At 53.8% G+C, this 12,298-nt stretch overlaps 1 protein-coding gene across 1 annotated transcript in view; it reads left to right on the top strand.

Moving 5' to 3' along the window:
• LOC128912415 (S-adenosyl-L-methionine-dependent tRNA 4-demethylwyosine synthase TYW1-like) overlaps positions 1-6,201 on the top strand; it is a gene marked incomplete at its 5' end in the record, with an annotated part of 119,835 nt that extends 113,634 nt beyond the window's left edge. Inside the window, one exon of the mRNA XM_054208252.1 lies at positions 4,279-6,201. Coding sequence (XP_054064227.1) covers positions 4,279-4,500 — 222 coding nt within the window. The remainder of the gene's footprint in view (positions 1-4,278) is intronic.
• Positions 6,202-12,298: the final 6,097 nt, after the last annotated feature.

Genomic DNA, 12,298 nt, shown 5'->3' on the forward strand with positions numbered 1-12,298 from the left:
GACTTGTAAACACATTCAGGGATGGTGACTCCACCACCTCCCTGGGCAGCCTGTTCCAGGGTCTGACCACTCTCTCGGTGAAGAATTTTTTCCTAATGTCCAGCCTAAACCTACCCTGTTGCAGCTTGAAGCCATTCCCTCTTGTTCTATCACTAATTACCTGTGAGAAGAGACCAGTCCCAACCTCTCGACAACGTCCTTTCAAGTAGTTGTAGAGAGTGATGAGGTCTCTCCTCAGCCTCCTCTTCCTCAAACTAAACAGTCCCAGCTCCTTCAGTCGCTCCTCATAAGATTTATTCTGCAGGCCCTTCACCAGCTTCGTTGCCCTCCTCTACGCTCGCTCCAGTGCCTCGATATCTCTCTCGCATTGAGGTGCCCAAAACTGGACACAATACTCAAGGTGTGGCCTCACCAGTGCTGAGCACAGGGGGACAGTCACTGCTGGTCACGCTGTTTCTGATACAAGCCAGGGTGCCATTGGCTTTCTTGGCCACCTGGGCACACTGCTGGCTCATGTTCAGCCGCTTGTCAATTAGAACCCCCAGGCCCTTTTCTGAAAAAATTTTCCCGGCATTAACATCTGCTCGGGGCAGATCTGCAAAAACCAGGGAAGTTTTACATTGCTGTGCCCCCGTACTGCGTCCGCAGGAGGCCGTGGGTGGTGGGACCATGGGGACCGTTGCTCGGGGACCCTGGGAGCGGAGCTGTGAGGAGAAGGCGGGGGCTGGCTCCCGGGTCATCTCGTGGTCGAGCAAAGCCCTCGGGAGGAGGATTTTGCCTTTCCAGACAACACAGCCTGGCTTCAGAGCCGGCTGAAGGAGCTTTATTACTTGTTTTTTATGATGCTAGCTTGAAATAAAAACAAACAAGGGAAGGGTTTCAGCTGTTTGTCTTTTGCCGATGTATTTATCACCTTAAAAGACTTAACCAGGTAGTGAAAAATTCAATAAAAAACCTGACCGCATCAGTCTGAAATAACACTGATGTTCAGCGTTGGCTCGCTTGTTATATGGATGCTGTGAAACTATTTGGAGTCTTAAATCTTTTGTTATCTATGGAATAATCACAAAAGTGTTAAAATCTGATCTGTAAATCTTGTGGGCCATTGAGGCTGTTCTCCCCCACCCCATGTTTGTCTGGTTTTCATTCCTCACCAGAAGTAATTGCTTTCCATGACACACTTAAAGGATTGCTCCCATTCCTTCATGTTTTATAGCTGTGCTATTGCAGCACTAAAAATATTTAATATTATTTAATCTGCTTTTGTAATGAATCCCAGACAGCCTTCGTTTGGTTGTTCTGCTGGCAACAGTAGCGTCACCTTCGTCTGCAGCAGACGGCTCCCGGCCTTAATAGCTCCCTTGTGTCCGGAGCTGCATGCTCAGGTGGAGTCAAAATTAAATAGCTTTAAAAATATCACTTTGATCCAGCCAAAGCTCAGGACACACAGCAACGCAAGTGGTTTGTGCGGGCCTGGGGGGAGGGGTTGGCTCGGCTGCTTCCAGCCGCCACCTCACACACCAAGGAAAGGTCCACCCCCTGTGAGATCTGCTGGGGCTCACGCAGATCCATCACGCTCCGTCACGCAGCTGGTGGGGGTCCAGCCATCAGCTTGGTGTGATGGAACCGCAGCTCCAGCAAGGGAGTGGGTTTGTCCCCGGGAAAGCACAGGCTTTATGCTCCGGGGAGCGAGCGATGAGGGGAGGAGAGGACAGAGGTCCCTTCCTGCCACTCTCCAAGCCACCTCTCGGCATCCCACCTTGCTCAGGAGCGCATCCCGGCAGCCGGTGGGTCTGGGCACGCTGAGACCTCCCTCACTCCGCTGGGCCCTTCCTCCGGTGGCCTCTGAAAGCTTTGCTGCCTGACTCTGGGCGATGGGGACTTCTTGGGACTGGTGTTGGGAGATCTTCGGTTTTATCCCCTTCTGCCGCTAGCCTCACCGAAGGCCATTAACTCCATGGACAGACAGCTGATGTGGTGAGAAACAGCCATGATACGGAGGGGAAAAACAATAGTTTGCTTCTAAAAAGAGAGAAACCATCTAATTGTGTCCCAGAAGCTCATGTCAAACTCTCATCCCTCTATCAGAGATCACCTCTGCCCTCGGCTGGGCAGTGACAGTGTCATACGGGTGCTCAGGCTGCTGCGGGTGATGACAGCACCAGCACTGGCGCCAGCCCGTTCATAGGATGCTGGTTCTTTTACCCACCCATTGCCAGTTCAACTGGGAGCGAGGGCAGCTGCGTTACCATTGACTGGCTCGGCAGAGCAATAGTCTGAGCAGGCCTTCTTCTAGAAATAGCCTAGAAATAGTTCTCAGTATCTCCTGCAGGTAATAGTACGCTGTTTTCGTGCCATTTCCAGCTTTAAGATTCTGGAAAAGCAGATCTCTGCGTTGGTGTTGGGTTGGGGTGGTGGCTGTGGTCCTCGTTTCAGCTGGCCTGGGTGGCACCAGTATCTCCTGGGGCTTTGGTGTTCTTGCTGAGCCACTCTCTTGACCCCAGGGTCACCGGCTGGTTGCAAGCTCCCCCTTTCCTCCTGAGATTAGAGCAAACCGCTGGTTTTCAAGGAAACGGGCTTTACCGAATTACCCATTCAAGTCAGGTTCAAGTCTCGGAAGCTTTGTGTTCTTTATGGCGCTTGGTTTCTCTTAGTCGGCCTCAAGTCTGTCTAGGGACCCTTTTGACATGTCAGAAGTGCTCCCTACCCATCGTGGGAACAAGCCTGGCAACTCCTTGTGTGCTAAACAGCTCTCCAGTAAAGGCTTTGCTAGAGCCTGTGGGTTGAGGGGCGGGTTTTTTTGCCCTTAATTAGTGTGTGAATTTGCTGATGAGTGTTAGTCAATCAAGCTTGGAGGGGCAGGGAGTCTTATGCACGGTATGAAGTTGTCACCCAGCACCTCCCCACGCGTTGGGAGGGAAGTTCAGGTCTCCTGAGCCTGGAGCCTGTTTGGGACCTGCTGCTTTACAGGCAGCGCCTTCCCTCCCCCGCTGTCGCTTTACTTGCGGCCACGTACACCGGAGGGGACGTGTCACCTGGGTGGAACGTGGCCTCCGCGGGAGCGTATGAAGAATGAGCCTTGGGCGAGTTTATTTATCGAGAGACTCGTTCCCCGCTGTTATGACTCTGCAGTCTCCCGTCTCCGCTCCGTGCAGAGGATGACTCCTGCAAGAATTCGCTGTAATTACGCAGGCAGCAATAGATTAGCACTAGCAGTGTTTGATTGCAAAATTTTGCCCGTGTCAGCAGTTTTGCCGACCAAAAAAGCTTTTAGCTCTTGGGCGGAAAGTCAAGTGCCATTTTAAATGCATAGACATCAGGTTTCTGAAAAAAACAGGGAGTCAGTCTGTTTTCCCTCTTTTTTTTTCTTTTTTTTTTTTTTTTGGATGAAGTGCGTAATAAGCTCTTAGCTCAGATAAATCCTAATTGAGGATTCAGTCAAGGCTGTTGCTAAATTAGCAGAGCAGGTCTGCTAGACAAATGCAGCTTCAGCTTGTCAAAATAAGCAATTCTTAAAATTTTCACACGGAAAGAGGATTCATGTCACTAAAGCTTTTTATCTTCCCCCATTCCAGAGCACAACTCTTTTGCCCCTTTCAAGAATCACCCGAATCCATCCCAGTCACCAAAGCACACGGCTCTGGTGTTGCTCCCGTAGCGTTTTGCCAGGCGGTGGCTGCCCTGGAGCTGGTGTCACACACTCCGGAGAGGAGCTTTGGTTGACCTTGGAAAGGTCCCGTCGTCGAGGGGTACCTGGGCATCGCTCTCAAATGTACATGTTTTCTCCAGGGCTCTTCCAGTTCCCCAAACCAAGGTCTTTCAGGTATATGTGACACCTGGGAAGGCTTTGGGACGCACCGTGGAAGTGTTCCTTCTGGCAAAGTGGGGCTGAACTGGTGGTAGGATCCCGTCCTTTGGAGGGTCCAGCAAACGACCCAACAGTCAAACCCTCACGGAGATTATCTGATGGGAAATGATTAATGCCTTAAGAAGAATGGCCATCCTGTGTCTGTGTGTGTTGCCAAACCTCGGGGGGGAAACGTGGCTCAGAAACAGTAAGATCTGGATAGTTGTCCACCTGACTTTTTTTCTCCTGTTAAAGCAGCTACTCTGCCTTAGTTTCTGGAAGGCCTCACCCTGGACCTTAATGTGGCCAGAAAATTAAAAAAGACTGCAGCTGAGCGACCAATTTAACGTGCACCTAACTTGTGACGTACACGTGGTATTTGGTGCTTCCCATTGCTCCCTGCCTTGGTAACACGTGTCTTCTCCCTCCAGTTCAAGGTGGACGGCGAGTGGTGCACCTGGATCAACTACGGCCGCTTCCAGGAGCTGGTGCGAGAGCACGAGAGGAGCGGCGGGGCCAAGACATTCACAGCAGCTGATTATGCAGCCAAAACTCCTCGCTGGGCGCTGTTTGGGTCCAGAGAAAGGGGATTCGATCCCTTGGATGTAAGATACCAGCGGAAGAACAAAGCGAGAGACATCTCTGGGTGCTGAGGTCAGGTTGGGGCTTGCCGAACTCTGGGCTGGCTGCTGAGTTTTGGTCTCCGTTTCTAGGCTAACGCCAATCAATTCACCTAGATTTTTCTGACGTTTGATATTAAGAAGGAGGGTAAAGCCTTTATTTAACCCTTCCCTCCTGTTTTTAGAGCTTCTTGGATGAAAATGTTTATAACGCTCTCTATCTCAAGATAAATCACAAATGGTGCGTGCCAGCGATTTATCCTAAGTGGCAGCAGGAGGCGGGAGGCAGCAGTTGGAGTCTCCGCAGCGGAGAGCGTTGGGAGTTGGATTTCTGTGCCCTGCTGCAAGGAGAGCAGGGCACGTGCTGGCACCCAGCTCGGCAGCAAAACGTTCCGTGTCCATACGGATAAGCGCCAAGGGGACTTCAATGCCACAGGCTGGTTGGATCTGTGCAGGTAGGACTGCGGAAGGATGTGGATCTAAAAGCCTGGTGGAAGTATCATTGTACAGACAGTAACAAAGATTTATGTATTTTAAACACTGGTGCCAATTCCTATAAAGACCCCAATCCCGAGAAGCTGAAGCTTGGGAAAAGTAGAAGTAACGGCACCGCTCTTAATGTCGTCTGCGACTTCTGATATCTCTCCAAATGTTTTCCAACTTCATGGGTTTGGCAGTGAATATTTCCCAAGTAGTTTTATCCCACTCCCCCGGCAGCCCTAAACAACACAGATAATTCTTAAAAGCCCCGTGTGTGTCCAGTGTCCTGCTGATGGTGAGGATGATGATGGTGCTGCGGGGAGCCGGCAGCATTAGACAGCAGCTTCCTTCGCTCCACGTGGGCAAGTCGCCAGCGTCGCTGCTGGTTTGGGTGGAGGTGGGAATCTGATGGAAATGAAAACCGGACCTGTTGGAGGTCTCTTGGGTCAAGAAACCAACTCTAGTCTAGAGAGGTGACATCTAGTCCAGTGACACGTCCCCGGGCGTTGCTCTCGGCGACCCTGGGCTGTGCCTGGCACTCTGTTTGGAGGTACCGCAGCCTGGCTGGAAAATTGCTTTTCAATGAGAGGGAGGGGGGTTGTTTTCTGTTGGGGAAATCCCCACTTTCACCTGAGGAAAGCCTTTCCCTTTCTGTTTGTGCAACCTCCGCGCCGGCTGCAGTCCCGACGAGTTGCCGGGGCTCGGCGTGCAAACACCCGGCAGACCCCGCTGTCCGGCTCTGCCTGCGGGTGCCGAATGGCTGAACTGGGCTGCGACGCTCCCCCTTCCCGGCTAGCCTCCCCCACCTCTGCCCGGGGCTTCCACCCTTTGGTAGCCCCGAGGCACGTGCCCAGCCAGCCTTTTGGAGTGCGCAGGCAGCGGACAACCGGGCTCCCCCATTGCCTCGTGGTGGCTTGACCTGCTCCAGCTGAAGCCCTTTGGCCGAGGAACCTGACCGAACCAGCTGCAGAAAGAGCTTTCGTTTAGACCCAGAGGTGTCAGCTGCTGGTGGGAAGAGAAACACAGTCATGCCCGAGTGGTTTTGCTCTGCTGAATTCCAGGAGCACGGATCGGAGATGTTCACAACGCTCCCTCCTTAACAGTGAGGTCCGTAAGCCTGCGATGCCCTGTGGCAGCACTGTGGATAGGACTGTTCCTGAGATTGTGATTCTTTTTTAAAAAAGAACCTCATTTCTTAGACTATGAGAAGTGTTTCTGAAGAAGAAAGAAAATAAAGTAATTTTCTCTGGAGCACCTTTGTTGTCCTTGCTGGATGAGACTTTGTAAGAGGGGATGCTGAAGGGATTTTAAGGAGATCAAAAGCGCAAACGTTGCTGAGTATCTTCTTTTTTCTTGATAGTACTTGGAGTGGAAGGGAGAGCATCTGTGTATCCGTGCACGATGGAGAGGGCTTGGCTGATGGCAGGCTGCTCTGACAGGTCAGTCACCTGGCTCCTCTCCCCAAGACACTGAACGGGGAGGTTGGAGGTGGTGAGAAGTCACCGTGCTTCCTCAGGCCAATGCCAAGCACATGGCAACAGCAAGCCCTGGGGAGGGACAGGACATTTTCAAGCCATCTGTCCATCTTCCTGCCACAGAAACCTGACACGATGACGTTGCTGCCGTGTGTGCGTTGCAGCCAGCTGTGGGACTCTCAACCCGAGGTGTCCACGCCGTGTGATTGTGTCTGGCTGGAGGCTGAGCTCGGTGTGCCCATCGTCCCAGCCAGGCTGGTGAGACCCTGTGCCCAGGCCACTATGTGTCATGGCCTGTCATGAAAGCTGCCGTCAGGGTGAGCCAGGCCATGGTCATGGTGAGATCTGATCTTCTGGGCTGCTAGTGCTGCTTCCGAGCTCAGGCATGTCCATGTCCATGTGTTTCATCCTTTACAGCCCCATTCATGGGAGCTGGCGAGTACCAAGCTGAGCTGGGATGGCACTTGCTTGTTGCCTTCTTCCACCATAAAATGTTTTTTTTTGTGTTCTTGGTGATGCACTTCACTGTTCAGTGAACGTTGGCGGAAAGACACAAATTTATTGAGACACTGAAAACTCTGGGTGAGGATCTTTGTGTATTGGGGTCAGTGGTGGCATCTCTCTTCAAGCATGGTCTCCAAAATGACTTTTTTTTCCTTTCCTGACAATGTTTTCAAAAAATACCTCCTAAATCCTCATTTAGGTTAGTGTCAGGGACTTGATTTCCTTAAGAAACAGGGTAGAGACAGGATGCTCTCCTTTCCCCTTCGGGAGAAGGATTTGTCCTGTTGCCACAACGGCTTCACCAGGGGCAATCCCATCTTCTCCTCAGTCTCTCCTTTGTTCTCTTGGTCACATTTGACAGCGTTTAACTCCCATCTGGGCTTTGGGGTGAAGGTTAGTGGCACTGGAAAGCCCAGATGCTCCGTGCTGAAAGACTTTAAGCTGTTAACAGGAAAAAAATACTTTTTTTTTTTCAGTTTACTAGTGAGGCATGTACTCTGACTCCTGCTTCCGATGGGAGGGATGCTGGGTGGAGAAGGTGACTTCTCAGCAATTCCCAGTGTCGGACCATGTTTGAGTGAAAAGCTATTCTTTTCTGGGCTTATTTTGCAGAACTAATGCAGTTTGAGTACAAATACGAGGGGTGAGATGCAGCTGCCTGAACACAGATGCTTAGTAGGTGCAGAGACCTCTCCAGCCACCAGCTCTGCTCTGCAAGACTTAGAGGACCCGGGTCACATCTACCAGCCCAGGCCGTTGTCCCAGGGCATCTCCCATGTGTGTTTAGGTAGTGGTCTTCCCTGTTTTCTCGTCAGCTGTGGGATTACAGTCAGCCTCGTTCCTCTGTGTGACCTCTTGTAAAGGTAGAGCATGGGGAGACCTTCCCGTAGCCAAGCCCAAGGGAAGGGAAGTTCTTTGTGCCATAAGAAATAAAGGTCCGTAAGTATTTCACTGTCTCTTCATCACCAGCCTCCTGTGGGTTCAGGTTAACTGAGGTCAGCGGCAGCTTAGGCAAGGCATGAGCTTCCTGTGGGACTCTTGTTAACTCTGGAGCATCAGTTCGTGTGGGCACAGCTGGAGGTTTGGGCCGGCATGTTTGGTGTCCACCATAACCCACCATATTCCCCTCAGTGGATGCCAGCTCTCCTGCACCTATTCCTCCTTCCTGGGCCGGACACTTCCCCCCTGTGCCCACCTCCTGGACAGATGAAGCGGCCGTAAATCACCAGTTCACCCCAGTCCGTTGCTGGTCTGTAGCCCTGGTAGCAGCTGGTGCTGCCCCGGGAGAGGTGCTGGAGGAGCCCTGGGCTGCCGCCCTCAACGGCTGCCGTGGTGCTTGGCACTTTGTGTAAAATGCTCCATAAAACCCCAACAGTCCCTTCCCTTGGAAACCCTAGGGGAGCCCTAAAGAAAACTCTGTGCTTTCTCTGCTGTGGCGTCAGCACTATTTCTTCTCCCAGGCCCCCTTGGGACACACAAATTGCTGCCGTCCCCGTCACACAGTGCCTCTCCACGGGCCATTGGGCTCAGTTGAAATAACTCGTTGCTGCTGTGAGAGGCCTCTCCCCGATCCTCCCCGTGTCCCCACGTTCCCTCCACCCTTCTCCTGATCCTCCCTGTGTTGCCATGCTCCCTCCATCCTTCTTCCTTGCCTTTCCTGTGCTCCCGCCATCCTTCTTCCTGACCCTCCTGTATCCCCATGCTCCCTCCATCCTTCTCCTTCATCCTCCCTGTGTCCCCACACTCCCTTCTTCCTTGTCTTCCCCATGCTCCCTCCATCCTTCTCCTGACCTTCCCTGTATCCTCACAATCCCTCCATCCTTCTCCCTCATCCTCTGTCCTTATGCTCCCTCCATCCTTCTCCCTGATCTTCCTGTATCCCTATGCTCCCTCCATTCTTCTCCTGATCTTCCCTGTGTCCCCGTGCTCCCCCCATCCTTCTTCCTTGTCTTCCCTACGCTGCCTCCATCCTTCTCCTGATCTTCCCTGTATCCTCACGCTCCCTCCATCCTTCTCCCTGACCTTCCATGTCTTCATGCTGCCTCCATCCTTCTCCTGATCTTCCCTGTGTCCCCACGCTCCTTCCATCCTTATCCCTCAACCTCCCTGTGTCCCCACACTGCCCCCATCCTTCTTCCTTGTCTTCCCTGTGCTCCCTCCATCCTTCTCCCTGATCTTCCCTGTGTCCTCACACTCCCCCCACCCTTCTCCCTGATCCTTCTGCATCCTCGTGCTCCCTCCCTCCTTCTCCCTCGTCCTCCCCACCGTTCTCTGGGACAACTCTGTCCTGGGCGAGTGCCGGTGGCTGGTTTGCGGCCCTGGAGATGGGGCTGACGGGGCCACCACCGTCGGGACTTGGAGGAGAGGACAGCGGAGAGGGAGGAGGCGGGTGGTCTGCACTGAGGCCAACGCTGCAGCGTCTACATGAGGTGTCTCAGGACAATCATGATTTCTCTGCTCAGCAGCTAGGGGGAAACGGCCCCCGAAACCCAGGCAAGGATGGCAACCAGGACGCGTCCTGCCCGCCTGTCCCTCCCGGGGTCCAGCTGACATCTGGAAGCTGCTCTGAGAGCAATTTGGGCAGGATTCACTCCTGCAGTTACACTTGGATTGCGTTGGGCTTAAAGCAAATCTTTCAGCGTACGTATCCGAAAGCAATCCTCTTACACAAGCAGCTTCCAATGGTACGACTCAATCCCAATCGCCATGTCTCGCTGTTCCAGGACCACGCGAAAGGGCAGCCCCAGCCCGCGGGGGTTCTGCCGTGGCCTCGGACGGCTACGGGCGGCCGCGGGGATGGGGATCGTGCTCCAGGTGTTCTGGGCCCGGGGAGCTTCGCTTCTGCTGGGAAGGGTATTTTTTACCTGCTCTCCCAACAGCAGCATTTCATGCCTCACCTGAAATGGCTTCTTTTAGATTTAAAATCAATTGCCACTCCCCGGGATGCTCCTGCAGGCTGGAGGCTGTGGGGTTTTTTTTCACGAGGAAGCTTTAACGGGGTGGGATGGACTCTGAAAGAAAAGTGATCTTTAGTTAAATGAGGTCTTTTCTATTCTGCCGGAGATGGGTGAAATATCCCAGTCTGGGAAAAACCTCTCCAAAGTGACGATTTCAGGATCAGCCCATGCTCTTGCCACGGTGATGCTCTGTCTCTGGATATGTTTGACTGAATAACTGGGTAATGCCAGCCGTTTTTCCATAGGTTTCGATCTAGACCAGAGCCACCCTCCGGCACCACGTGCCCGTGGTGCTGCTGGGACACGGAGCGGGGGGAGGGCCTCCATCCTCCTCACTGCCCCCAGGGCTGCCCAGGACCCCCCCAAATCACTGCCCTCCCTCCGGTTTGGGAGGTTTTGGCCCAAAGCTGGGACACGATCTGCTTCCCGGGCGAAGAAGGACTTGTCGTTTCAAGAGCCAAACTGGAGGGCTCGGGACGTTCCAACCTAAAGGCAAAATGGGCAAAAATTTTTTTAACCGCTTAAAGCCAGGGAGCGTTTGAGGAACCTGTGCCCCGGCTCCTTTGCCTGGTCCGGCTCATCCTTGCGTGGCGCGGGCCGGCATCCCTCCTTGCCGCGCTGCCGTTGTGCCCTGACTCACAGGGTGACTCACTCGGGATGGGGGTCGCGTTTCGATTTTGCATGAGGACAAATATATTTGTTTCCAAAAATCTCCGGCAGGAAAACATCCCCCAAAACAGAGAACCGTCATCCGTCAGCTTTGTCTTCATCTGGCTCCGCTCCTAAATCATTTATGATGTTAGAGCTGCTATTTGTGCCTCCAGGGGAAAGGAAGAAGAAATCTGAATTAATTGGAGGAAGGGCATCGTTTTCATTTCGTCAACTGCAAACTGAGCCAAGAGCTGGCGGAGGCCGCGGGCCCCGCGGGAGGGGACCCGGCCTGGCAGCGAGAACATGTGCTGCTTGAGCAGCTCGCTGCGACGAAGGGCAGGCAATTAATCCTGGGGAAATATTTCAAAGGAAGCCCTTGCTTCTCTGGAGCTGAGCTTTCTCGGAGGTGGGAGCTCACCCGTTCCTTCCCCTCCTCCTCCTCGGCTCCCTCTCAGCTCCTCCCCTCCCCGGCCAAGCGGGACCCGACCAGCGACCGCTGTCTACGACAGGGCTGGAGGTGGCAGGAGCAGTCCTGGGTCTCACTTCCAGCAGGGATGGGACATTTAGGAGGAGGCAGAGAACCCGGGCCAGGCATCACCCGGCTCCTTCAGCCAGCCCGAATCTTCGCTCCCAAAACCTGGGGCGCGGCGGCACGATTGACGCCAATGAGAGCACGAAGCGGGGGTGATTTTGTGCCTGTCACCATCCACCGCTCCATCCCCGGTGCCCACGTCCCCCTTCCAGCTTGGGGCACAAGCCCACGTGGCCGTGTCCTCCAGCTTCCCGGAGCAGGGCCGCCACGTCTCCCCGGTGCTTAGAGAAATCCCGGCTCTCCCTTCATCCCAACGCCTTCACTATTATTACTTGGAAAAAACTGAGGAAGAAAAAGTCTTTCTGCCGTTTGCACAGCCCTGGTGGCCCCATGTCATGAGCAATCCTCACAAAGGCAATGCTGAGATGATCTCCCATCCCTGGAGACGCTGGGGAAGGCTCGCAGAAAGATGGCAGAGGTGGGATGACCGCCTCCGAGAGCAAATCGCTGCTTTAAATTAATTACCGGCATCTTCCGCAAGTGGAGAAGCCCCAGGTGGAGCGAGGACAGAGGAGGGAGCGGGCAGGGGGTGCCCTGGGGGGGACCTGGGCAGAGAAGGGCTCCCGGCATCCCGCAGCTGCTGGTGCCGAGGGCGGCTGGAGGCGCAGCAGGGCCCTGAGGATGCGGAGAGGCGGATGCCGGGAACAGTTATATTTAGTCTGGTGATTTAAAGCATTTTTTCCCCAGAAGCTGCTGTTCGTGTCAGACTGGAAATAATTTACTGTCACAGCAGGCTTTCTATTAGTTCTACTATTTGTTCTTTCTTTTTTTTTTTTTTTTTTTTTTTTTTTTTTTTTAGCAAAAGCCTGCTCTGTGCTCTCGGTGCTGTCCCTGGGTCCCGTACCGCCAGCTGTGGCTCTCCCGGCTTCCCGGCTGACCCGCTGCCTTCTCCCCAGGGGCTGGAGGAGCCGGAGCTCCCTCTGCCGCCTTTTGCAGCCCCGGGGGGACCCGGCGTGCGTGTCCCCGATGGGATATTGCTGTTCCTGACCCGGTCTTTTCCTTTTATACCTCTAAAAACCTGACGTGGTGGCTTGGAAGTGCCGCTCGGTAATGCCTGTCTGGGGGATGCTCGCCTGGATGCAGCGCCCAGACCCGGGGACACCCAAGCCCAGGGACACCCCATCCCAGGGACACCCCATCCCGGGGCTGGAGCATCCTCTCTCTCTGTCTCC

This window comes from Rissa tridactyla, chromosome 7 (genome assembly GCF_028500815.1).
Source record: "Rissa tridactyla isolate bRisTri1 chromosome 7, bRisTri1.patW.cur.20221130, whole genome shotgun sequence".
Classification (NCBI taxonomy): domain Eukaryota; kingdom Metazoa; phylum Chordata; class Aves; order Charadriiformes; family Laridae; genus Rissa; species Rissa tridactyla.